Source organism: Penicillium arizonense, assembly GCF_001773325.1.
Source record: "Penicillium arizonense strain CBS 141311 chromosome Unknown PENARI_contig003, whole genome shotgun sequence".
Lineage (NCBI taxonomy): Eukaryota > Fungi > Ascomycota > Eurotiomycetes > Eurotiales > Aspergillaceae > Penicillium > Penicillium arizonense.
The window spans coordinates 2273624-2297543 of record NW_019173280.1 but is presented as its reverse complement, the minus strand read 5'-3'; the positions used below and the strand labels follow the sequence as shown (position 1 = coordinate 2297543).

The following is a 23920-nucleotide window of genomic DNA, read 5'->3' as shown; positions in this document are numbered from 1 at the left end:
CATTGACTCTCGCGTCGTGTATACGCGCAGCAAAGCCAGGAAAGGCTTGACTAGGTGCGGAGACTTGGTTCAACTCAGTACCATTTGAGTGGGCAAGCAGCGGAGCTTGATTGGCAATATTGGTGAACGTATGTGATGCTTCTATACCCAGAGACTGTTGCTGCAGTCAGCAAGTTCAGTATTGTCTCGCAGTGGAGAGCCTGGACATAGATAAGGGGAGAGGGATTGGAAATATTCATTTACCTGCCCCTGAAGTTCTCTATACTCGAAATTGGTGAGACAAGAGGTTTGCGTTCGGGTGGAAGTACCTTCCCAATCCGCATCAGGACGTTTTAACCGGTCTGTGAGACTCTGGTCCTCACTGACGCTTGATGGATCAAATAACGTTTTCAGAACTTCGTTCTCGCGAAGAAGGTTTTGTGCTTTATCTTGAAGTCTTGTACAGCATTGAGCCCTCTCCTTTTCATAATATTTCACTTTCTGCTCGAGCTCTGCAATGTACCCTCGCCTGCGTTCTCGACAATTTCGCTGGTTGTTGCGGATGCGAGCCAGATCTTCGATCTATTAAGAATAATTCCGGTAAGAGATAAACCGTGGAAGATAACGCTGGCGGCGACGGACCTTTGTCTTCTTCTGCCGAGCCATGGGGATTGATAGCAGAGTCACTCCTTGTTCCGTTCCACTGCACTCACAGCGATACGAGTAAAGAAAAGACCTAGAAGTTATCAGAATACATGTAGTTTTAAAGACAAAACTCAACGAGTGGAGAGAGGAAGCGACGTATGTAGGGGCATGCGGGGCAATGGGGCAAGAAAGTAAACCAGGCCAGGGTCACCTGACATCCCGTGAGTCACCGGTTTAAGGTTCGAATCCTGTTCCACAACGAAAGTCGAAATCGGAAGAAGCAAACCAAATCAATGACTTAGCGTAACGTTATAGGCCTTGAATACTATTCATTACTACATCAAGTCATTAGGATGAGATTCAATGCCAACGTCAGCTTCAAAGTATAAATCATCCGAATATATCACCATTTTTGTTGTACACAATAGGGTAATAATGAAGGTAAGTATCAGTAATCCTGGAACATGCGTCTTCTTACTCATGCCGAGTATCGTCAACGCCAGGAGTTCTAAATATATGACTAACAGCCTGGGTTAAGACAAGAGAGATAACCTTGATAACGCACGATGTATCCTTTCTCATATCATGAAACCCGGGCTGTCTAATGTTGAGGATATATCCCAGGCGAGAGTGTGTATTGTATGACGTACACAAGGATGTTCGTATATACTAGCAAAGTAATAATGTAAAGCGGACTTGAGCTTGGACATGGTTCTTGACAATAGGAAAGGAAACAATAATATGTCAATTTATTGGTGGAAAAGGACGACTCGGTACGCGAGCTCGCTAGCTATCTAATGCTTAGTTCTATTTCTGAATCACGTGGCCCATAGTCTCGACAATAGTACCGTACCGTCTCTGTCTGAAAAATGCCGTTCCTCTAAGCTCCCGCTTCTAGTGATATGTGAGCCGCAAGCTTGAGGACAAGTCGTAAGACAACCAGATTTGTGATAGGTAAAGGCAATCAAGAAATTTGCCCACCGAAATCTTCAGGCAGATGCCTGTTATCTGTCCAGAATGTCAAAAATCGACATATTCCTTACCATACACGTAGGTTCGGAGCTGCATCCAAGCTCGGATCGAACGTCACGATATTCCGAATGATTCTGCATATTTTCGATAATCCTTGCTGCAGTCACGCATGACATGGATTGACCCGTATCTTGAACACTAGCAACTTCATGCGTTTCAGAGTTACTTTCGGCTGTGACGGGATTGAGCTTGGCTGCTCGGTTTGTATTGAATTCTTGACAAGGAAGGATATCCATGTTGGTCTTAGCATCTGACTTTGGTGATGTATTTCTACTCCCAATAGCTCGAGGCTGATGTGGCGGGTTGTCCGATTGCCAATGTGACGAGGTTGCCGGTGAATGATGATAACTGCTAGTACGTTGATTTGGGGCAGTCGGCGGGTGCAGCTTTGCTGATTCTAGAGACGCCAGTGACATGCACTGAGATAGAGTAGAGCTTGTTGGTTGTCCTCGCGACTCCAAGTATTCTTCAACGGATTTTTCTGTGACACCATGGAGAAGTAGCAGGGATCGGAGTACTTCATTCTCTCGTGCGACTTTTCTTCCTGCTTCTTGAACCTCTTGTGTTGCCGCTACGCCAAGCCTTTCGAAAGACCATAATCGTTGTTCAAGGTGCTGGACGTACTCCTTACGTCGTGTGCGAGAACGCCGCTGGTTTTCGCGAATTCGAGATGCTGCTGATCTCGCAGGGTCATCCTTCGCATTTCCGGAGTTTTTGACCTCCATTATCGTGCTGGAATTGTATAATACCCCACTGCGAGGCTGCGGGAAGGTTTGGTTGGATTATTATCGTCCAAAGAGATGGCCGAGGTTAAAACGAACTCGGCGGAGATTTACGTTAGTCATCCTAATAACTAATCACAACCAGCCGCTCAACCAATCTAGTATGTAAATACATCATGTGGGTCCCAGAAGACCCACTGGGTCCATTGCTATACCCTGTCCAATCAGTATTCGCTGGTGACATACTCCTCCCTCCATGCACTCTATGGGTAAAAGCCGAATTTTTTTGGCTTTCCGTTTTTGTTCTCGTTTAACTTCGCCAACTATCGAATACTCTATGCTTCATTGTTCTATCCGAAGATTGTCCCCAATATTTAGGCCGGCAATTTCTTCGGGACACTTTCTGTTGCCGCCCATCTATTCAAAAAGGATGTGTTCCGCTGTCCCTCAGCAAGTGATTTCTGATACCCAGCGAAAAGATGCTTTCTATCGGTCCTTAGAATTGTCTCTGGATGAAGATGACACAAGTATCCGCCAGAAGTACCGACCATTCATTCTTAGCGGGGATGCCACTAAGGACTGGATCAACAACTTAGAGTTGTCCACGGTTCTAGATATGGCCGAGCATAACATACGGGATACAAATGAGAGACTGAAAGTTCTTGTGCTTTATGGCAGTCTTCGGAGAAGGTCATATTCACGGCTCGTGGCATTTGAAGCCTCCCGTATCCTGTTCCGACTCGGCTGTGATGTACGTGTTTTTGACCCTGAAGGTCTTCCTGTCAAAAACGAGAACGATACAAGCCACCCGAAAGTACAGGAACTCCGAGAACTCAGTCGTTGGAGCGATGGTCATGTCTGGGTCTCGCCCGAACAACACGGCAATCTGGTGTGTTTCCTCTCCGTCACAATTATTCAAACACTAGACGCAACAACTAATTACTCGATCTTCCACAATTCTAGACCGCTGTTTTCAAGAACCAGATTGATTGGATTCCTTTGACTACAGGAAGTGTTCGTCCCACACAGGGCCGAACGCTAGCCATTGCCCAAGTTTGTGGTGGATCCCAATCATTCAATGCCGTCAACTCTCTGCGGATCCTTGGTCGGTGGATGCGCATGTTTACTATCCCGAATCAATCCTCGATCCCCAGAGCGTACACACAATTTCCGGATGAAGGTCAACCAGAAGATCAACGACTCATGCCTAGTGGTAACAGAGATCGCCTGGTGGATTGCATGGAGGAATTTGTCAAATACACGATTTTGATGCGCCCTCATATCGGGCTTTTTGGCGATCGCTTTAGCGAACGTGAAGAGAAGAGATTAAAGGAGGCGAAAATGAGCGCCGGCATATGAAGCTAGATACATCGCATATTGTTTAGTATAATGGAACGTGAGAAGTGATGCGATTTACATAAAATTTTAGCGTTTCGCTCGTACTATATATTACAAACTGCCGGGCAGAAGTGCTTGCGGGCTAGCGAGGACAGGAGATAATGCATGGATGTTACCGTGGAAGCTGACCGCTGTCGGCAGGTCTTTTGTAACAAGACTTCTTATGGCCATGCATGAGCTCCTTCATCATGTTGAGATCCAGGTAACCATACAGAATAGGTTTGAGACACGGGTTGCCACAGGAATGCAGCCCTGATGGCAATTTACCACTCTTCAGGTCCAAATCTCCCTCTATCTACGATTATCAGTTAGCCCTTCTGCCTGTTTCGTGGATCAAGCTTTCTTCGTATTCAATTTTGATTGGATCGCATCTTTCAACTTTCTTCTTAGCCCTTCCCGATTAGGCCACTCCCTTTCATCGTTTCAGGGCCGATGCGCGCGACGCGCGCGTCCTCCAGTTCTGGGAAATGAGGGATCGACCACCATACCGGATCAAGGTTAGCGTGTTTTCAAATAGGGCTTCAGAATTAACATGTGAGAGTGTGGGGGTAAATCTGATTTCGAATATTACTGTACCAGAGTTTCAGATCGTTTTCCTTCGGCCCTTCTTCGTTTGCGGGACGGCCCTATGCTACCACTCGCAGTATCGTTTGGTTCAATCGGGTTCTCAGGAGAGGTATGTGGAGAGGTCCTTTCGACTTGTGAATCAGTTGGCCCCCAGTTTGGGGGTAGTTCGTCATCTTCAATAATAATCGTGCTTGGAGCGCTCGTCATTGTGGCTTGAAAAAAAGCCATATGTACCTAGGTGCTAGGTTGACCAAGTGGGGGGAAAGTAGAAGTCTGACTGAGCCAGAGTTGGGGCACAAGGCTCATTATATACCCAAGAGCCAACAGTTCGAGTGGGCTACTGCTAAGAGACGATTGGACACTACTTTGCGTGATACATCGTGCATATGTATGCAACCCGATTGGATTGCAAAAAACTGAAATAGCATACAAAAAACATTAAGTGGCGCAAAGCACGTTATTATCCCAAACGCTATACGGAGTAGCCACCAATTCGGCAACTATCCCGATTCATCCAACTGGCTCTTTAGGTGCTTGCGATGTCAAAGCCTAGACCTGGGAATGTCGGTCTTTTCCCAGTCATGGCCTTGAGATAGTCCCCTTCCTGAGATATTGCCATGAAGTACATGAGGATGTCAACCTCGAACTGACTGAGGTCTTTCATCAAGGAATGGAAATCTTCACGAGACTCCCATGTCCAGATATCTCCCTCCCAACGCACTGCAATAAATGTAGCCGGATATGTCCCGTTTGTAGTCGGGAACAGAGACTTAGTTGGTTCGAAGACAGACTTTGAATCCACTTCCCAAGCAATTAAGCCGATCCCGAGAACTTTTGATGAAGACCGGTCCTTCATCACAGACTCCTGCTCATCATTTGGATCATTGTGCCGCTTCACACGGGCAGTCCGCTTACCCTGACACTCATATCCCATCACTGCTACCAGGCCTGCCAGCTTAGTCTTTCGCCAACCTAGGATGGACCCCGAGGTCAAAAGAAGCCCATAATGATTTTGTGCTCGGCGTCTAACCAAACCAATGTCGACGCACTCTAGCTCACGCTCTGTGTGGTAGATCAATTCTGGGCCATCATAGAAGGAATCATGATCTGGATTCTCTTGATCGAGCTCATCGTCCTCCGCATCGTCGTACTCATCGTCCTCTTCACCTTCTCCTTCATCGTACCCATCTCCCTCGCCCTGATCATGTTCATTTTCTTCGTCGTCATATTCGTCGTATTCCTCCTCCTCATCGTCATCGTATTCGTCCTCTTGGTCACTATATTCATTCTCGTCTCCATGGTACCCGTTGTGGGTTTCCTCCTGCTCCTCCTCCTCCTCGTCATCAACCCCGGACTCTTCATGGTATCCCGCCTGCACATCTCCATCATCATATTCATCTTCCGCTTCATTAGGAAGGTCCCTTTGGGCGTTCCTGCTTTTTTTATGATGATTGCCTTGTGTATTCGAACGACCTGTATATCGGTTAGAAGTGGTAACATCACGTTTGCCGTTAAGAAAGTCATACCAACTCGTTCACGATGAAAATCCAAAAACTCCCCCCATTCAATGTTCCAAGACTTGGGCAATTTGCATAATCTGATACATTTGTCGAGGTCATTTTTGGCACGCAAGAACAATGTGGTGTCTTGGCTTCCGGCAAAGGTAATTGAAGCTTGAACTAACTGCTCGGAAGCTGTCTTGAAGGCGGCAATATCGATGCATCCATTTGATTTAGGAATCTTGTATCTGATATTCTTTGCCTGAATTTGATCATTTACAGAGTCAAGCTGAACGGAGGCCTGTTGCCTTTCCCTAGAGCGACCCCAAAGGATGGACGCAATGAGTGGCTCTGCAATATCATACTCCTCAGTATATTGGAACGCTCGCAAGGCAGACTTGGTTGCAAGCCTAGGAGTAGGGCCAGGCTTCAGCGCAGGACTCAATGAAGGCTTCATGATCCGCATAGTTCTTGGGTATTGTGTATTTGAAAAGTTTCAAATGAAACGCTCGAGGTTTATGAGCTCAGGCAGTTGACAGACTTATATGTGGCATAAATGGACTCGAAAGCTTCCAACACTCTATCCTACCTCTGTACATTTTTACAAATGCACATTCTTACAACTGTACATTTTTACAACTGTACATTCGTTGACATCACGTGATATATGACCCACATTTCTTCCACCCCGAGATCAGATAGTTCCTTCTATCTCTACTGTAGGGACAGACGGTCTCAAAAAGCATTCAAACTTTGACAATGTCAACCCCCTCCATTTGTGTGTCACAAAGCTGTAACGCTATGAATTTGGCTCTTAATCACCATTATGAGCGACAGGATAACGAGCTCCTTGCTTATGCAATGCGTCTAAGCAACGTGTGTCCCTTTCTTTTATCAATCAGGTATTGATATTCTCCAAGAAGAACTACATTTCGGCCCCGAGGCTAATGGCCTAGCTTTTTACTACTACCATGGACACTACGATCCGACTGGCCGGGATTTACCAACTTCAGTCAGTTCGTAGCTGCCATGATAGCAACAGCGGTGTGCCTTATATTTTCTCTTTCTATCAAGTTGTTTTTAAGCCCCCAGCACCGAATTCGTTACAGCCGCGAATTTATGATACTATTGAAGTAGGGCCTATGCCTAGAAGCTAGATTTTTAAACTCACTGCTAACCCACCATTTCGGCCTAGTGAATGCTACGAAGCCAGTAAGATGGGCTTTTTAAACATGTCTCTATTTGTTCTCTTCGCACCACAAGATTCTTTGCGACTTGCTTTGACTGTTTGGAGCTTGACCATCGCCGTCACAGTAAGTTACATTATCATGCTTTATCTTGCCGGCGATGAATAGAACGATAAGTATGGCCGAGAAACAAGGAGTTTGTTCCTGAGGGTAAATTGTTTTCGAATGGTACCTTAGAGAATGAGACAAGCCGTATATCGACACAAAGTCAACCAGTTTCAGGTACAGGCAGGGAAATAACTCGTACGTTTCCGGAGGGGAGCCTATTTTCACCCCTCACTGTATACAGCTTAGCCGTTAAACAAGCCACCAAGCTCAAAATCGCGCTTGGGGGACTGCGATACTGTATACTCACTTGCAATGCAGACTGTTACATATGCATGGTCTATCCTTTCCATTCGCAGGCAACTTATCAATTGCTCTCTAAAGATGGTGGACGTCTCTTTTCAGGATTTGAGAAGAACATTGATCGACTACTGTGGTAGGTGGGTTCGATATGTCATTACTATTGTGGTGACCCATTGGGACTGCATCCACATGCGCATGGATATGGCTAGGATATGCACGTCACTTAAGACTGAGTCTCACTCACGTCTGGGTAAATTTCAATCTTGGAATGTTCCGGTCGTAGCACTTTGGGGGAAGTTAAAATTAGCCTTGACTAATATTAAATCCGACATCCGGGGTAAAATTCTTGTGAATCTGCGCCAAAACTCGCGTGGGTCAATGCTAAGCATCAGGCCTACCGAAACTTAGATTCCCTTACAACTTGAAGGAATATGGCACTTGAGATTCTATGGTTTGCATATAGGTATACGCGCAGCGATCGAAATAATACAATAGAATTTAAGTTTAACTTGCATGAACTTATGACAGTTTGCTCTATCAATGAATACAATAAGGAATCCTTGCAAAGCCCTAAGGCCCTCCTGGGGCTCGGGTATGTCGAGTGCTACGTCGTGTCGGTATGTTGCTCGGTGGATTGCTGAGGTTTCCGCGGCGGGGTCGACCACGACCGCGTCGCTGTTGGGGCTGACTCTGGTTTCCCTCAGATAGGGAAATGCTACTTTGGTTGGGGCGGTTGCCCTGGCTGGATTGTGGTGTCCGTTGCGACTGATGTTCCTGGTTGGAGCGATTGGAGCGGCTGGAGTGCGGTGTCTGTCGCCGCTGGTCACCCTGAGATTGGCTGCCCTGGCTGGATTGTGGTGTCCGTTGCCGCTGATGTTCCTGGTTGGAGCGACTGGAGCGGCTGGAGTGCGGTGTCCGTTGCGGCTGATCGCTTTGGTTGGAGCGATTGGATCGGCTGGAGTGCGGTGTCGGTTGTGGCTGATCGCCTTGGTTGGAGCGATTGGATCGGCTGGAGTGCGGTGTCTGTCGCCGCTGGTCACCCTGAGATTGGCTGCCCTGGCTGGATTGTGGTGTCCGTTGCCGCTGATGTTCCTGGTTGGAGCGACTGGAGCGGCTGGAGTGCGGTGTCCGTTGCGGCTGATCGCCTTGGTTGGAGCGATTGGATCGGCTGGAGCGCGGTGTCGGTTGTGGCTGATCGCCTTGGTTGGAGCGATTGGATCGGCTGGAGTGCGGTGTCCGTTGCGGCTGGTCACCTTGAGGTTGGCTGCCCTGGCTGGATTGTGGTGTCCGTTGCGACTGATGTTCCTGGTTGGAGCGATTGGAGCGGCTGGAGTGCGGTGTCTGTCGCCGCTGGTCACCTTGAGGTTGGCTGCCCTGGCTGGATTGTGGTATCCGTTGCCGCTGGTGTTCCGGGTTGGAGCGATTGGAGCGACTGGAGTGCGGTGTCTGCCATTGATTGTCCTGGTTGGAGCGATTGGAGCGGCTGGAGTGCGGTGTCTGTCGCCGCGGATCGCCCTGGGGTTGGCTGCCCTGGCTGGATTGTGGTATCCGTTGCTCATTGCCCCAGTTTGAGTGATTGGAGCGGCCGGAGTTGCCCTGGTTGAAGCGCGGCATACGCTGGTTGCCAGGTGTTTCTGGCGTCCGCCGAGCCTGGCCTCTATTCCCCTGGAATAGATGACCAGAGCTAGGTGATCTGGTCGCTCTTGGGGTAAAAATACCATATCTTCGCTGTGATTCACCATGCCCTCGAGCTCGGGTGGGGGTACCCTCAGGCGTGAAGAAAACCCTGCCCTCAGGAACACTGTCTTCTTCATCAATAGGGCTTAAATAACGCTGACGCCGTGGCATATGCCCATATTGTTGTTCTCCATCATCCTGAACCGCCTCTTCGCCCTCAAAATGTTCCCTCTCCTCTCCTTCATTGGAGCCCTCATAATATCCTTCTTCATCTTCTTGTCGGAAGGCATCACTGCTAACAATTGAACCTTCTCCCATACCTATATCACTATCGAATTCCTGAGAGTTATCTTCTTCGTTGATAACCGGTTCATATCTGATGCTCGTTATGCGCCTGTTTTCTTCAGCACGTGGCTGAAACCAGTGTGCACCTCGATATGCATTCACATTTCTCCAATGGTCATTTGTCATTCGGGTATTTGCCGGAGCATATTCTGGCCTTACTCCTGTAAGTGCCTCGCGGTAATTGGCCTCTTGCTCCTTCGCCACATTGTAGATTAACATGTCTGTCTTCAGGTGGTTGCTAGCACAAACGTATCGAAGATTATGCCGCGATTCCCAGCTCGCATCTCCACTCCACCAATGAATATAGACATACGTCTCTGGATACCACGCTCCGGTCATCGGTTTTAATAAGGATATTGGGTCCTGGCTGACTGACTTCTTATCCACCCGCCATGCGACGATTCCCCAAGCTTTAATATCTCGTTCGGTCCGAATATCGTCCTTTCGGCGACCAAGGCTTTTTTCTGATATGTTAGGTGCTCGAGAGGGAATAGGACGCCGGGCCGCTGGGATTAATCGTGCAGTTACGGACCCGCCACACGCATATCCGACTATCACTGATTTCCCGGTGTTGTTTCCGCGCCAAGCAAGAACAACCCCTTCCATCGGCAAGCCAGATGTTTCTGCAGTATGATCTAGCAGCTCGGGTGTTGACCACATAGGTTGAAGGAACGATTCCGCCTCGCCATCGTTGTCGGGGAAATCCTCTTCATGATTTGGGATATTCTCCTCCCAGTTACTATTTTCTCCTTCCGCTTCGGCACCGCTTTCCTGGCTCTCCACGCGCTCAAGGCCCGGAGGGGTATCGTCACTGGTGTTGTTGCGGCTGCGGTAATTGGAGTTATTGCGGCGGCGGTCATTAGCGCTGTTGCGACGGCGGTTATTGCGGCTGCGGTCATTCGAGTTGTTGCTGTTATTATTTTCGCCTCCCGCCTCGGCCTGGCTTTCTTGGCCCTCCACACGCTCAAGGACGGGAAGGGACTCGTTAACGCTGCCATTGAGGTTACGATTTGACATTATCAACGGTAGACGTGGGTGAATAGTTGTTACTTGTTTCGGGGAAGCGAGCGAGTTTATAACTCCCAACTTTGAAATGTACATTAGGGGCAAATTCCATTTTCGATTTTTCCATCATACCGAAATAGCTATGTACAAATGTGCAAATGGTAAAGTAGGTAAAATGGGACAAGTGTCATTTGTACCAAATAGCGTTTTTAAGTTATTTAAAATATTTTAATTCATCAATTAATCTTTGCCAAACAGGTTCTCTATGGACTTGGCCCCTGCGTATTTGGCGCCCCCTGTGGGCCTTCGCCACAAAATAACCACAGACGAAGGTTTCTCCCGACGCGATCCTCGAGATGGGCCATATGGTGTGTTCATCTCGCACGTCAACGAAGGCGTTTATCGAGCCATCGATACTGGCCCTTACGAGCACCTTTGGAATCAGTCGACTATATTCATCATGTCTCTTCTTTGGGAATCTAATGATCAGCGTGAATGGGCAAAGAAGCAGTTGATCTCGATAAACACAGCAATCGACCGACAGAATGAGACGAAGTTGAATCATCCTCCTGGCACTGGGTGTATTGAAGTGCATAATCTTCATCGCGCAGGTATCCAGTTGGACTTGGCGGTTAGAGATGTCAAGTTCTATCGCTCAACTGCGCGCTACGAGGATGTACGTGACTTTGTCTGGGAGAGAATTCAGAACAGAAATTATCCGGAAAGCTGGGCTATTACAAGGCGCCAGTTTCAACTCCATGTCACCAAATTTAAAAGCAAATCCTCGGTGTCTAATGCTTTGGATATTGAAGATGGTGCCTATCAGCGACCTAATGCATAAGCCACATTGAAATAAACGGTCAAAGCCAAGACGAACCTAAGGGTCTCATTGGGCGATGTTATTCACACACATGCAAAGATGGCTGCATCGCAAACGTCCCGTCGTGATCGGAAGCCCTTTATGCCCCAGAGTATGGAATACCCTGAATTATCGACAATGAGGAACAGGGACACCGTTAGATAAGCTTCATTCAACCATCAATTTACATCACATTTAAGAAAAATACCCCTGGAACTATATAGATCGATAACAATCACAAAGATAACATGAATTTGAGCACATAGGCGGTATAAAACATTCCCAGCAAAAAATATCACACGTTCTCGGTGATGATATCCTCGGATGTCAGGCGCTCTTTCATGGGGAGATCTGTGATTCCTAGTCCGGTATAGTCGATCCGCTTCTCAAGGAGCTCGTAGGCTTCGAAAAGTTTCAAGTAGTCCCGGTGTAGCTGGTCATAGTGCGCAGATAGGGCATTCTTTTCAATGATGACATGCTGCATTCTCCACCCTGAAGTATGCAATGAGCTTTCGAGAGATGAAATATACTTTTGAAGGTTGGTGATTGAGTGAGCATCTTCTTGCTGACGCTGGAAGAACCAGCGTACGACGTTCAATGGGACGAGGATGTGTTCGGAGTTTACCTTGACGTGTTAGCAGGAACTTGTCGAGGAATCACAAGAATCCACATATGCATACAGCTTGGTTTTGCATCGTAACAGGTTCGAATCGGAGGGTTGATCTGTGGAATGCGAATTCTAAGGAATCCCAGTGGGGAGGGGGGTTAAATATGGATTATCGAACCGAAGAACAAGAACCAAAAATAAAATTCTACGCGCGCACATTAATCTCTATGTGATACACATATTCCGTGTAGATCATTTCCTAATTTTCTTCAATCCCGCTGGTCGTAGTCTGAGTTACTACTCCTGCTCTAAGAACATGTGGGAAATGTCGACCAAGCTATGCCATAATTAGAAACAACAATCCAGCCTGGAGTGGCATCGGCTTACTGGTGGGTCTTTCGTAGCTGCCGCCACTTATTCTCTAGGGCCGATGCAGTTCTGTGTCGGTCGTCCGGGACACTTTCATTGAATCTGAGCGCAATTTCTGGCCATGAGAGTCCCCCCAGCTGCTTGAGCGAAATCAAAAGATGTTCTTCCTCTTCATAGTATTGTTTGTTATGACCTGGGGCGTTCGGTTCGGCGGCCATTAGGGCGGCTTTGTGACAATATGTACGTGATAGGCTTGGAGACAATGGAATTTCTGATGTGGGAGCGTTTCGCTGCGGGGATCGTCCTTTTAAGACAAACCTTTCTAAATTTACGATCTAACGTGGGCGCTGCGCCGCCGAATGAGCGCCAATTACATCCAACTCATCAGGTAGTTTGCGCAGGCAGAACAAGATAAATTCAGCTGACTGCGCCATTTCTCATCCTACACAATTATCAGCATGGAACCCGCAGATTTCGATGCATTCCTTAGATGGGGCGAAGATTGCGATGAGTTCCCCGATCTCCAGTATACCTTAGGCAGCGACGAAACATTTTCGTGGGACCAAATTTTGGATGAGTACCTAGACCCATTCGAGTACCTGGAGCCATTCCCACTTGGAGTACTCGCCCCAATCGAAGAGAAAGTGGAAGCCATTGATGCACTCCCCGAGCTATCACCCAGTCCGACACAACAATACGATGTTCAAACGTTAAGCGAATCAATCACTGAGCTTAAAGACCGTCTCAATGGGTTAGAAGACCGGTATGGTACTGCTCCTCTCACAGTTGGAATCCAGGACCTAACAGTATTAGAATTACGGAGAAGCAAAAGTCAGTCTGCTAAATAGTTACATTCCCCACGCCGTGCTAACAGTAGGTAGAAGGATCGCCGACTTGGAGGCTTATGTCGAAAGCCTTCAGCCATTCCTCTTGCAACTTGGCACGTCTATCGAAGGACTCCTGACAGAGGTCCCAAAGTAATCTATTCAATACGATAGCATCCGGATAATGGGGACTGGAAGAATGAGAGGCAATGACGTCTTTTGATTTGTTAGATAGTTTCTTTGTTGTAATAAATGCATTCAGCCGCAGAGTTAAATCCGAGTGGTCTAGCGCGCCTATAGGCCGCTTCCAAGCCGTTACACGCACTAGTGGGAAATCAATTCTGGGTCGTTGGGACTATGGACCACGCTAATGCACCACAGGCACCTGCGCGCCGGTCACGCCGTGCTGTAGCACAAAGAAAGGTTTCGGGTTTCCTTGAATAGCCTAGCCTATACTTTAGCGTCTTGGCGATGATCCGGCCCACGAGCTAATTTGGACGAGACAGGGATCATAAGGCGTAGGCGCACAGGGTTCCTCGATCATTACGTAGCTTTCCGCCTTGTTAAGTGTCCTACATGGGAAACCTCCTGCGCAACTGAGACGCCTCGCCTCTTCCAGCTTATGTGACGTGATATTGTGGAAATTGACTCCTTCCAGGCGTTCTTTGTGGGGCGTTCTGGAGCCCCCGCCTGTTTGCCTCCCCGTTCCTCTCTCGCGAGAGCTCTCTCCCTAGGCCTTCTCTTCGTGGGTGTTCTCGTCGGCGTCGCTAATGGCATGCTAGTTGTGGAAATAGGAACGTAGTTATCACCTATGGAACAATCGAAGTGGAATAGCCGATGATAATGTGGGTCATGTGGTCATGTGACCTCCTTAGTGGCGGCTCGTGGGCTCTCAATTCCTGGTCATCCTCCTGGGTATTCTCGTGGGCGTCACCCCTTGTGGACCCCTCGTGGGCGTTACTCCTCGTGGGCGTCACCATTTGTAGGTCGTTAGCACGCGCTCTCTTCCTTATCTTCTCTACTGTCCACCTGGCGCATTGTTTTCACGGGCTAAGATCTGTAGAGCATTATCAGGGCGGCTAATTTGTGATGGCTCATTGAAATAAAAAGACTTATACTGTCAATATGAGTTGAAGTTTATCAGAGTTCCTGCTATACAATGGAGGTGAGTTCCAATCAGATGTTGGTCGCTAAAATCCCGTGTCTGACTCATAGTAGAAAAAACCAGCAAATACAGATCCCACAATCCCCTCAGAAGAGGACTTCATCAAGGCTCTACACAACAACCGTCGAGAATATATCGAAATTGCCAACGACTTCCTCCAGTCTATGGAAAAGATGACTACGTTGGTCAAACAGCTTGAGAACAACATTTCAGACATGGAAACCTTAAACCGGCAGCAATTCGTTATCCTGGATAATCTTTCCCGGGATAAAAGCATTTAATCCACATTTATTACCTGCCTGTTCTTATTCAACCAGATGCTATTTTTAGCTCGCCCACTTTGCACATTGAGACAATTTTACATTGGAACATATATCCTTTGCTACATTCAATGACTTCCTGAGTTTTATAAGTCCAAAGTGAACCCACGTAAGGTACGAGATACCAAACAATGGCTTCCTGCAAACATGCCGGATGGCTTCGTGTCATAGAGAACCGCGATTCGAAAGAGCTCATTATAGAAAGAACCGATCGACTGGGCGCTCTGGTTCGCGAAATGCCTGAGCCAGACTTTCAGCGCCCGCTGGTTTGTCTCTTTTTGGGTACCTCAACAAAAGATGAGGCTATGCGGAACATCTTTAATCGAAATAACATACGCCGTGGAGATCGAGCAAATGTGAACCTACGGGTTGATACGGCGTCTTTGACAAGCGACAATCCTGTGCTTTTTGCCGACAGTAACCCCTTCCAAATTCCTCTTTCTGAAAAGACTCACGTGTGGTGTCATGAAACTATGTCTCATTCTACAACATGGCACACAACTGCATCACGCGCCGTCATCGACGTTCTATATTCTAGACTCGTCTTCACTTTCAGCGATGTCATTTGCATTTTTGCCGATGACTTTCAGACATTAGAAGCAATTATGTTGCGCTTAATAGCGTGGACTGAGGTTCAAAATGCTTCCTCATTGCCTTCCGATACGCGTCCTAGACTGCTTATCATTCTCTCGGAAGATGGCAAGTTTAGCGAGGCTCGCATAGAGGACTACCTGGCCTCATCTAACCCTGGACGCCAACTTTCTTCAAGCTTTTCGACACTCAAGATCTTTCAGCTAGCAGGCAAATACCTTTCTCCATCTACCCGCTATCAACGGCTCCATGCGGAGATTCGATATCATATGGAAGAATCGAGAGCGATAAAATCGAGCCTTAGGTGCCTTTTCTCCGCCACTCACCTTCTGCATTTTTTCAACTCCGCAGTGAAGCACACGGCGCATAACCCAGGAGAGGTATTTGACTTTATTAAGGTCGCGAGAGACGCAGATCCAGTTAAAACAGATCACCATGTATATCTGCAGAAGTTTCTCAAGCTCTGCGTTCACTTCAAAATCTCATACAACATGGTAGCAGCATTTGTTGCCTCAAGCATTATGATGAATGCGTACCCGAAAAGAATGCATCGTGAGTTTTGCATTCTACACGCTTCCTTATCATTTCCTAACTTTCCATAGTCTTTGACCCGTACTTGATATACCGTAACCTATACAGGCCTCATTGCAATAAGGCATTTCAATTCTCCTATGGACCACAGTGCTCTACCTATTTGGATCGAGAGGTTCAAGCTCAGTGTGACCGTATATTCGAGGCTCTAGAGGACGGATATACGGATGCTGCACAGCTTCACAGAGGAACCGCTGAAAAGTATAGCAGTTTCCTACGCCAAGTTGTGACAAACACAGTCTGTATCTGGTGCCTTTGCCGACCTCCCGAGAGACATTTGAGCTGCGGTCACTCAATATGTGATATATGCGCCGCTGCGTTTGGCATTCCTCTTCCAAAGTCGGATACCCAATTCCGACTAGATTGTCTTTTCCATGATGGCGGAGAATTACTAGCGAATATCAAACCACCAACAGCTGGAGTGAGGCTTATAGGCATTGATGGCGGTGGTGCGCGGGGTGTCACGCCCCTCGAGTTCCTAGGTGAATTACAGAAATTACTTGGAGAATGTCCAATCCATGACATGATTGATCTTGCACTTGGTACAAGTTCAGGTGAGTCTTCGATAGGGTCAGGTGCAATACATGACTGACAGACCAGGGGGCCTCACTGTACTGGCCAAATTTCATCAAAAGTGGCCTGTCTCCCAATGTGCTAGTATATTTGAGACTCTCGCCCGTCGATGTTTTTCAACCTCTGACTCCGCCTTGGGTCGATTGAAAGCAGTGGTCAAGTATATAACTAGCGATGCAATGTACGACGAGCGATTTCTGGAAGGTGCACTTCAAGAAACTTTGCCTGGACAGTTATTTGGTTACGTCCCTGGCATAGTATCTGGGACAAAGGTGGCACTTACTGCGACATCTGGGGGGAATGCACGTTCAATATTCACAAACTACAACGGCTCGGCACAACCGATGGGTATGTACGATTTTGGCGATTCTTGCTTATCTTCCTAATCGCTTCCTTCCTTCCAGGATATACAGTGGTTCGACCTGAAAACAATCACGACGAAGCTGCATTATGGCAAGCGTAAGTTGGAATCCAATCATTGTTCTTACACGAGAGTGCTGAACTCAGATAGAGCCCGTGCAACGACAGCAGCCCCTATGTATGTCCATATGTCCATATCTATATATTTCTCGTCCGCGCTAATGCCCATTCTAGTTTCTTTAAGCCTATCACTGTCGCCGGTCAAGAATTTTGGGACGGTGGGCTTGGGTTTCCCAACCCTATTGAACTAGCAATGTGGGAGTGTTCCCGTATCTGGGATAAAAATATATCTCACGATGTCATCATCTCTCTGGGTACTGGAGAGGCCTCTAAAGGCCTACCTAGGAGAAAGACCCATTCCCTACAGAAGTTATGGACTTCTTTCATGGATTTTCTCGACGGACATACTAGATATGGTGATGTCAGAAATGGGTTGGATGAGCAACGCAGGCAAGACTTCTTTCGTCTGAATACCGAGCTTCCATTCCCAATCCGGCTGGACGATGTTCAAAGTATACCGCTACAGAAAGAGCAGATACACCTGCACCCGCCGGGTCAGCTTATTGAAGTTGCAACAGCGCTCTTGGTTTCAAACTTTTACTTCCAGCTCGATACATCTCCCATCTATGATGGAGGCTTCTATTTATGCGAAGGCTCTATTAGGTGTCGCGGCGTCTATAAAAATATAGTCAACGCTCTCATAGCCCTCTATCAGCCTGAGATGGAGTTTGTTACTGCGAATGAGACCCTCGCCTCGCTAGATTTACAAGCCTGTGAAATGTGCTCCCTTTACAACAGACATGTTTCATTTTACGTCCGACACCCTACGGAAAATGTCACAATATCGCTACGGTTGGCGAAAGGCATTGAAAGGAAGATAAGCGGCTTTCCCAAAAATATGCAATGGTTTGAGATACAACAGGGCCTTGACTCTCCTTTCACCGGCTCTGGAAGTTCTCAGAAGATTCGAGGGTGCTCAACCTGCTCCAGATTACACAAAAGGAAGTGTCGGGATAGTATAGCTTCCATTTCTACAAAGCGTGTAAGGAGATAAAGCATGTCAGGGGGCGTTATTCAATTAAACTCGCATTTATGTATTTGTGTCGACAAGAAAAAAGAACGCCCTGGGGCAACAAAAATCAATCTACCCATGGCCAGTAGCGATGAAGAGAAAGACGCCTCTACCAAGTCAAGACAAAACCGCAATAGAAGATACTTTAGCGAATCTGCTCGTTACTTCGCATTCACACCGCAAACAGACCCTAACCCACTTTGAGGGCAGTACCGAAGTGGAGATAGTTTCAGTATATGAGCAATCGCTTACCTGAAGTAAGTCCTCGAGCTTTAGTATAGCTGCTATGCCCAACAAAGCTTCCACTGCCCGTTCGGCACCGCTGAATATGACTATAACGGATGCTTGTCGTGTTCATCTTGCGGCAAATCAAGTAAACGGAAACTTGACCAGGCCCGGGATATTCCGGATTCTAAGCTTGTGAAAATATAGCGCCGCATCAGTTTTCTCTTGTTTTGAGATTAAGAATGTTACTCTCTTCAAAGCACTTGCGGTAGGAACGGAGGGCAAGGGGAAAGTCTTCAAGGAAAATAGCGTTTGCCAGAACAGCCTCTTTTTGTCCTAACCCTCTGTAGCTAGGTTAGGTATGTGGCAATATCCTTTGTAGCCACATCAGATCCTGATAGAGGCTTTGAGCGTACGTAATGGATAAGTGGGCAGTCCGATATGGTTAAATGCTAACAGACTCGGCTTGGCCCACGAACTAGATCCTGTAGCACCGTGCACAGCAGCCATTATCAACGGTACGTTAATTTCCGTGGGTGGTGATGCACTCCGGCATGACGCCCCGAGCCCACATGCTTCGCAGTGCCCTACGCGATAATTCAGGTTAAACCTGGCCACGATCAAAGCGTGTACTGCACGTAAGTCAAAAGCCACTGGGGCTCGCCTCATGCGTTTGTGATAAGGGGACATTAGCTCGTGGCTTGGTCTTAGTGAGAACCAGGATAAATGCAAGAAGGTTTAACAGGAAGCTCGCCATGATATCCAGGCAGACCTCGACTTTGCACGAGCTGAAATCCTGAGACCGGCTCACCAACGTCCATTCCAAAACAATCTTAGAAGCTCCGGCAGGGTCCACAGGCAATCAGCCCGAGCTACGGGTGAACGATGGTAATTAGCTAACTCGATATTTCGATGCAAATGACTGACTGGCAGAAACAAACCAGCGATAAAAGGCATCTTACCCCACCGCAGTTAGCTGGTACACCCAATCGGATTGCCGCAGTCCCAACGACCGAATTTGAGTTTCGAAGCATCTACTACTTCAGGAAAGAGTGTGACATAAACACTGCCCTTCCTGACCCACGCGATCCACAGGAGATAACGACTTTGTCTCACTGCACACAACAATTGTAACTTCCTCATGAACAAGGCAACAGCCAACATAAAACCTACGATACTGGATATAACCGACCCCTAAATAAAGTTTTCCTTAGGGGTATGCCTTTTCATAGACCCTTCTACGTGGGCCACATCGCGTAGCGGCCCACATCGCGTAGCGGCCCACATCGCGTCGCGGGCCACATCGCGTCGCGGGCGATACAAATGTGGCTTTTTTCCTTAGATAGGCAGCATCTGGGTTCAAGGGCGGTTCAGCGCACGCTCCACAGAGTCACTGCAAAATTTTATACAAAACTAGATCGTCTCTGGATCACCGCTCTTGGCACGCGCTAATGCCGCCTGAACCAAACTTCCGAGCACCTATGGGGCAAATTTAAGTTTTGGAGTACTTTGGGATATGCAAAAGTACATCAGGATCATGTTGGCGGCACAGGGCTGCTCATAACGGATAAGGCAACAGCCAGCACAGGACCATGCCAACAGCGATGGCCGATCCGAATTAGCATCTTCACTAGGGTTTTCATGGGCCCTGTTAGGGAAACTACATCGTGGCCAATGTTTCCACTTTTTCAAGAATTTAGCCGTTGAACTTTGGGAGTACAGAGTGACTAATACTGCAACCACCACCTGGTGGTCTCTTCGGTAACAGGAGGCGAATAGCATTCATTCTCCCCGGACCGGCCACATGATGGTCCAACCATCCAGGTACCCATGGCGTGAGGCACATTAATGATTCCAAATATCACCTAGTGCAAACTGTGGCGTTGTGATATGCTTGCATACGCCTATGTGGGGCCCGTTTTCTCAGCCGCGCGGACGTTGATAGTATTGCCACATTATTGGTCGATTATTCAGGCACCCCTGCCCCTAGACGGATTAATGATTTCAAATACAGAGTCATAGGGTGCCGCAAAAGAGAAGGGACATGTGGTACCCCATCCTTGTAAATATTACCATATTCGTGTGGCTGCACATGGTGGGGTCCAAAATCTCACCATTGTCAGTTATAACAGTTGGTTAGTTCATTGGTCCATTGGTCTCTCTCTTACCTCCCCCGGAATGCTGATTTGTATGCATCCTTTTCTCCTTGGCCAAATGAATCACGATGCGGTGTATGATTGACATAAGCTAAACTCTCTTCTTAAGGTCAACTCGGAATCAAGCTCAGATGCTAACCAGCTGTTCGTGTAGATCCTCCCAGTATCACAAACCCGCGTTATACGCTAATTTGATATAGCCAGTCATGGTTGCTGATGGCCTGTCTCAAATTAAGTTTAATGAGCGATCTTAAATCGTTTAGCATCATGAGTCCTACGACCGAGAACTGGCCTTGTTGCGCGCAGAAACTCTCTGGATTGAGCATGACTCGCCTTCACCCATGAACAAATCAAAGTACGCCATTGTTACCCGATTCGAGATTCTCTTCCGACAGACATCGCTTCCTCCGAAACCTCGCTAATCAAACCTTCAAGCCTAATTCCAAGCTCCTCCATACTCTAAATCATCAGTCACCCAGGAAAGGACTCGTAAAGCCCAGAGATCGCTACCTGTATTGACTGTATGCAACAATTCGTTATTTAACAGAAACACGACCAATCAGGGAATAGCTCTGTTCGCAATTCATACATTCGCCTGCAGCCTGTCTCCGCCAACTGATCACGCTAACTCGAGCACAGTCAATTTACCTTAAGGGGAAATTCACACGAGATATAACAGGGTTTGGATCTCTGGCAAACCCTTGATCATAGAAACACGGTATGGTAGGGTACTCTGTCCATATCCACCGGTCCAGGGAGAATCAAGTCATGACAATTTTTTTCATTTGATTTTGTGATTTAGAACCCAACAGATCTCTATCTATGTGGACGGTATACAAACGCGGCTAATCAAGAATTAGCTATTGAAATGGGGATGGCACGATGGCAGTCTGGCATAGCAGACGGGTCGATATCAATGGAGACAGCACAACCAACCACTCCCATGTGTAAGTGACTATCGCACTAGTATTGAAGCTATATCATGAAAGAAGAATCTGGTGCAAAACTGTAGTCATATTGATGATGGTAGGATGATGCCGGTCTCTAAGAAAGACTGCATGCAAGCTTCCTAAGGCATTTGCGATACCTCAGGCTACTAATACGCTACTACACTATGTACCACACTTCATACATTCGCCTGCAGCCACGCTAACTAATGTTGAATTCAAGGAAGATTCGAATTACAGACAATCTATTCGTCTAACATAATCTGACTAAAATTTTCTTTTAAGAATAAGCCAGCAATAGTCCAGGGCATCCACGAAATACGTAGGTTATTGTAAATATGCTATCGCATGGACGCCAGTTTCGAAGACAAGAAAGTCAAACGTTCCAATTGACACCGCCGGGAGCCGATAGATGCCTCCATCTAATTTCTCCTGGTGAAGTTAACGAACCAGAATATGGAATTTTCAATCAGAAAGGGCGATTCCGCTCATATAACAAAGGATCCTCTGGGCAGGCTTCTAAGAAATGAGCGTTGGCGTACAAAATCTCTTGTTCCGAGACGTCTGCCTTTGTGACCTCTCTGTATGCTAGATCAGATAGCCCAGCAGCCGATTCTTGTATATGCGAGTCATCCAGTGATTTGAATCTGCAGAGCACGAGATTTGGCCTACGCCCTCGATAAGAAAAGTCTCCGTAAGCAAGAACTTGTAGACTTGGTAAACCCTCTGGCCCAAAGGCCCAACTCGCAAGTTCATGAATCTCTGGAAGCGCAGCAGAGAATCTAGACTCCGATTTATCGTCTAATCCTTCACGATACCCCTCGTATACTAGCCACCTGAAGGCTCTAACATGCAGTAGTCGGAGGCGGGGGCAGACTCTCGGAAGAGAAAAAAGAGCACGCTGGTTTATGTTAGTAGAAAGCTTTTTTACCAAAATGAGTAATCCATGCTTACCAAGTCTTCCGGAGAATAGCTAAGCCCCAAACAAATGAGATTCGGGGTTTCTCTTAAGAGTTGGGTAAACAACGGGAATTCGAACCTCAGTGATGGCTGCGTTGGATTACGCCGAGGGGTAATCTGTGGGACATGACACAGAAGCCTTCTCAACGAAGCTTTGTGATTAGATATTGAACTTAGGAGACTGTTTTCAAAGACGTCAAGGAATGACAGGAACAAATCCTGGAGCCCTTCGAAAGATATGAGAAAGTTCGCAATAGAGTCCATGGCCCAGGACTTTCCCAACATGCCATTATCAAGATATTCAAAGGACTTGAGTCTCATTGAGTGCGGCAACACGTCGTCTGACCCGAGCGCTTTGAGTAAGCCAGCTGATGCTTCACAGTTTCTCAAAGCTAGCGAATTCAGGCAATTCAAAGAGAAAACAGATGGCATAACATCACCGCCATTTTCCAAGGAAACCGCGCTCAGAGTTAAATTCTTCAGAGACGGAAACAATTGTTGCATTTTCCCTGGAGGAAGCGCCAGCATTTGATGAAGCAGTTTGTTTTGTCCCGGAACCCTGCTTTGTAGTCCTCCATGGCCAACCTCGTCAATCTCGATTTCCTCTAATGTCGAAGCGTTGTTTTGGAATAATTCTCCAAGGGAGTATTCCGGGTCCTGAATAAAGGTAGACGTAATCAAGCGAAGGCGCCGAAGTTTCTTGAATCCGTACAAATCGTATATATTGAAATAATCTAGGCCTAGACAAGTCGTGTCGGTGATGACCTCTAGATGAACGATTTGTGTCTGTTTCGTGCTGAGGTATTCGATTACGGCTCCGGGAACACAGGTACCGAGATTCCAGCTATTGCTTCGCATTAGATTGCATGACCTTACGTTCAATTAAGGAACTCGTACCTGAACCTTTCCAACCTACCATCTGGAATCAAGTCCAGAAGAGGTTGTATTCTTGATGTCAAAATCTTCATAAACTGCCCATGTGGCGTCCATTCTTGCCAGGTGAGGTCATCCGAGTCTCCCTCAGGGAAGTCAGCATGAGAATGACTGTTTGAAGAGATATCGGAACGATCGTTGTGCCACTCTGATAGCTGGGATATGTTGTTTTGCTGATTCTCCTGGTCCTCGTCACAAGGCACACCTCCGTTTTCGTCTTCCCCAACAGAAAGTCTTCGAGGAATTTCTTGATATTCTAGTTCCGCTTCGTCGCTGGAGGAATCATATTCGGCATTCGAGTCATCCGAGTCATCAGAATCATGGTCATGACAGCGATAGCGTAGCAATTGACGGAACTCCGCGATCAGAATGACCTCTCTTGTAAATTTAAGATAGCGAGAACTCCGATCCAAGAGAGGTCCAAAGTTCAAGTCACTCAAATTACCCTCGTTCCTCGAAACAATAATAATCGATCGGTATAGTCGTGGTATAGTCGCTGAGTGCAGGGCTTTTGAGACCAAGCAGACGTTTTTCAGATCCTCATTTCGGTAGAACTGAGTAGTTAGCCTAGCGTCATGAAGCCGAGCGATACAGGCACAAACGTATTCCAAAACCATAGAAAACAATTCTGGTGGCAAGGCATGGAGCATATTGGCACGTCAACAGGAGATAGAAAGACAAGTCTGAAGGTAGTGAGGGACGTTCTCGTTGTGCAGAGCTGAAACAAGTGACTATATTTAATCATCTGGAATTGAGATGGAGTTGGAAACAAGATCCCTCTGGAACTTGTCTGGGCGAAATTTGGGACCGGCGCATGATAGCGCTAATCAGCCCGACAAGTTTC

At 47.2% G+C, this 23920-nt stretch overlaps 13 protein-coding genes across 13 annotated transcripts; 6 read left to right on the top strand and 7 right to left on the bottom strand.

Annotated features, from left to right (window-relative positions):
- Window positions 1-74: 74 nt before the first annotated feature.
- PENARI_c003G07894 (bZIP transcription factor) lies at window positions 75-645 on the bottom strand (the record flags this gene model as incomplete). The annotated part of the gene is made up of 3 exons (XM_022628555.1): window positions 75-154; window positions 309-561; window positions 622-645. 3 exons carry the CDS (start codon window positions 643-645, stop codon window positions 75-77), a joined length of 357 nt encoding a protein of 118 aa, XP_022491342.1.
- A 786-nt stretch (window positions 646-1431) lies between these two features.
- On the bottom strand, window positions 1432-2381 carry PENARI_c003G01657 (bZIP transcription factor; the record flags this gene model as incomplete). The annotated part of the gene is made up of 2 exons (XM_022628110.1): window positions 1432-1518; window positions 1668-2381. The coding sequence occupies 2 exons, from the start codon at window positions 2379-2381 to the stop codon at window positions 1432-1434; spliced, it is 801 nt and encodes a 266-aa protein (XP_022491674.1).
- Window positions 2382-2808: 427 nt separating this feature from the next.
- PENARI_c003G09614 (uncharacterized protein) lies at window positions 2809-3737 on the top strand (the record flags this gene model as incomplete). The annotated part of the gene is made up of 2 exons (XM_022628671.1): window positions 2809-3267; window positions 3342-3737. 2 exons carry the CDS (start codon window positions 2809-2811, stop codon window positions 3735-3737), a joined length of 855 nt encoding a protein of 284 aa, XP_022491404.1.
- A 1132-nt stretch (window positions 3738-4869) lies between these two features.
- On the bottom strand, window positions 4870-6308 carry PENARI_c003G03280 (uncharacterized protein; the record flags this gene model as incomplete). The annotated part of the gene is made up of 2 exons (XM_022628223.1): window positions 4870-5816; window positions 5870-6308. The coding sequence occupies 2 exons, from the start codon at window positions 6306-6308 to the stop codon at window positions 4870-4872; spliced, it is 1386 nt and encodes a 461-aa protein (XP_022491590.1).
- Window positions 6309-8007: 1699 nt separating this feature from the next.
- On the bottom strand, window positions 8008-10476 carry PENARI_c003G10421 (uncharacterized protein; the record flags this gene model as incomplete). Its single annotated transcript, XM_022628727.1, has 1 exon — window positions 8008-10476. One exon carries the CDS (start codon window positions 10474-10476, stop codon window positions 8008-8010), a length of 2469 nt encoding a protein of 822 aa, XP_022492072.1.
- Window positions 10477-10729: 253 nt separating this feature from the next.
- On the top strand, window positions 10730-11305 carry PENARI_c003G02658 (uncharacterized protein; the record flags this gene model as incomplete). The annotated part of the gene is made up of 1 exon (XM_022628177.1): window positions 10730-11305. The coding sequence occupies one exon, from the start codon at window positions 10730-10732 to the stop codon at window positions 11303-11305; it is 576 nt and encodes a 191-aa protein (XP_022491449.1).
- A 313-nt stretch (window positions 11306-11618) lies between these two features.
- On the bottom strand, window positions 11619-12018 carry PENARI_c003G01728 (uncharacterized protein; the record flags this gene model as incomplete). The annotated part of the gene is made up of 2 exons (XM_022628121.1): window positions 11619-11948; window positions 12004-12018. 2 exons carry the CDS (start codon window positions 12016-12018, stop codon window positions 11619-11621), a joined length of 345 nt encoding a protein of 114 aa, XP_022491867.1.
- A 209-nt stretch (window positions 12019-12227) lies between these two features.
- PENARI_c003G08730 (uncharacterized protein) lies at window positions 12228-12517 on the bottom strand (the record flags this gene model as incomplete). Its single annotated transcript, XM_022628608.1, has 2 exons — window positions 12228-12267; window positions 12318-12517. The coding sequence occupies 2 exons, from the start codon at window positions 12515-12517 to the stop codon at window positions 12228-12230; spliced, it is 240 nt and encodes a 79-aa protein (XP_022491504.1).
- A 240-nt stretch (window positions 12518-12757) lies between these two features.
- On the top strand, window positions 12758-13280 carry PENARI_c003G08041 (uncharacterized protein; the record flags this gene model as incomplete). The annotated part of the gene is made up of 2 exons (XM_022628564.1): window positions 12758-13130; window positions 13177-13280. The coding sequence occupies 2 exons, from the start codon at window positions 12758-12760 to the stop codon at window positions 13278-13280; spliced, it is 477 nt and encodes a 158-aa protein (XP_022491866.1).
- Window positions 13281-13966: 686 nt separating this feature from the next.
- PENARI_c003G02864 (uncharacterized protein) lies at window positions 13967-14186 on the top strand (the record flags this gene model as incomplete). Its single annotated transcript, XM_022628194.1, has 2 exons — window positions 13967-14105; window positions 14179-14186. 2 exons carry the CDS (start codon window positions 13967-13969, stop codon window positions 14184-14186), a joined length of 147 nt encoding a protein of 48 aa, XP_022491527.1.
- A 96-nt stretch (window positions 14187-14282) lies between these two features.
- PENARI_c003G07029 (uncharacterized protein) lies at window positions 14283-14569 on the top strand (the record flags this gene model as incomplete). Its single annotated transcript, XM_022628491.1, has 2 exons — window positions 14283-14288; window positions 14342-14569. The coding sequence occupies 2 exons, from the start codon at window positions 14283-14285 to the stop codon at window positions 14567-14569; spliced, it is 234 nt and encodes a 77-aa protein (XP_022491862.1).
- A 170-nt stretch (window positions 14570-14739) lies between these two features.
- On the top strand, window positions 14740-17829 carry PENARI_c003G03377 (patatin-like phospholipase family protein; the record flags this gene model as incomplete). The annotated part of the gene is made up of 7 exons (XM_022628232.1): window positions 14740-15751; window positions 15802-16344; window positions 16391-16711; window positions 16768-16822; window positions 16875-16901; window positions 16958-17755; window positions 17823-17829. The coding sequence occupies 7 exons, from the start codon at window positions 14740-14742 to the stop codon at window positions 17827-17829; spliced, it is 2763 nt and encodes a 920-aa protein (XP_022492009.1).
- Window positions 17830-22011: 4182 nt separating this feature from the next.
- On the bottom strand, window positions 22012-23726 carry PENARI_c003G00420 (uncharacterized protein; the record flags this gene model as incomplete). The annotated part of the gene is made up of 4 exons (XM_022628026.1): window positions 22012-22084; window positions 22223-22987; window positions 23041-23630; window positions 23679-23726. The coding sequence occupies 4 exons, from the start codon at window positions 23724-23726 to the stop codon at window positions 22012-22014; spliced, it is 1476 nt and encodes a 491-aa protein (XP_022491759.1).
- Between the last annotated feature and the right edge of the window lie 194 nt (window positions 23727-23920).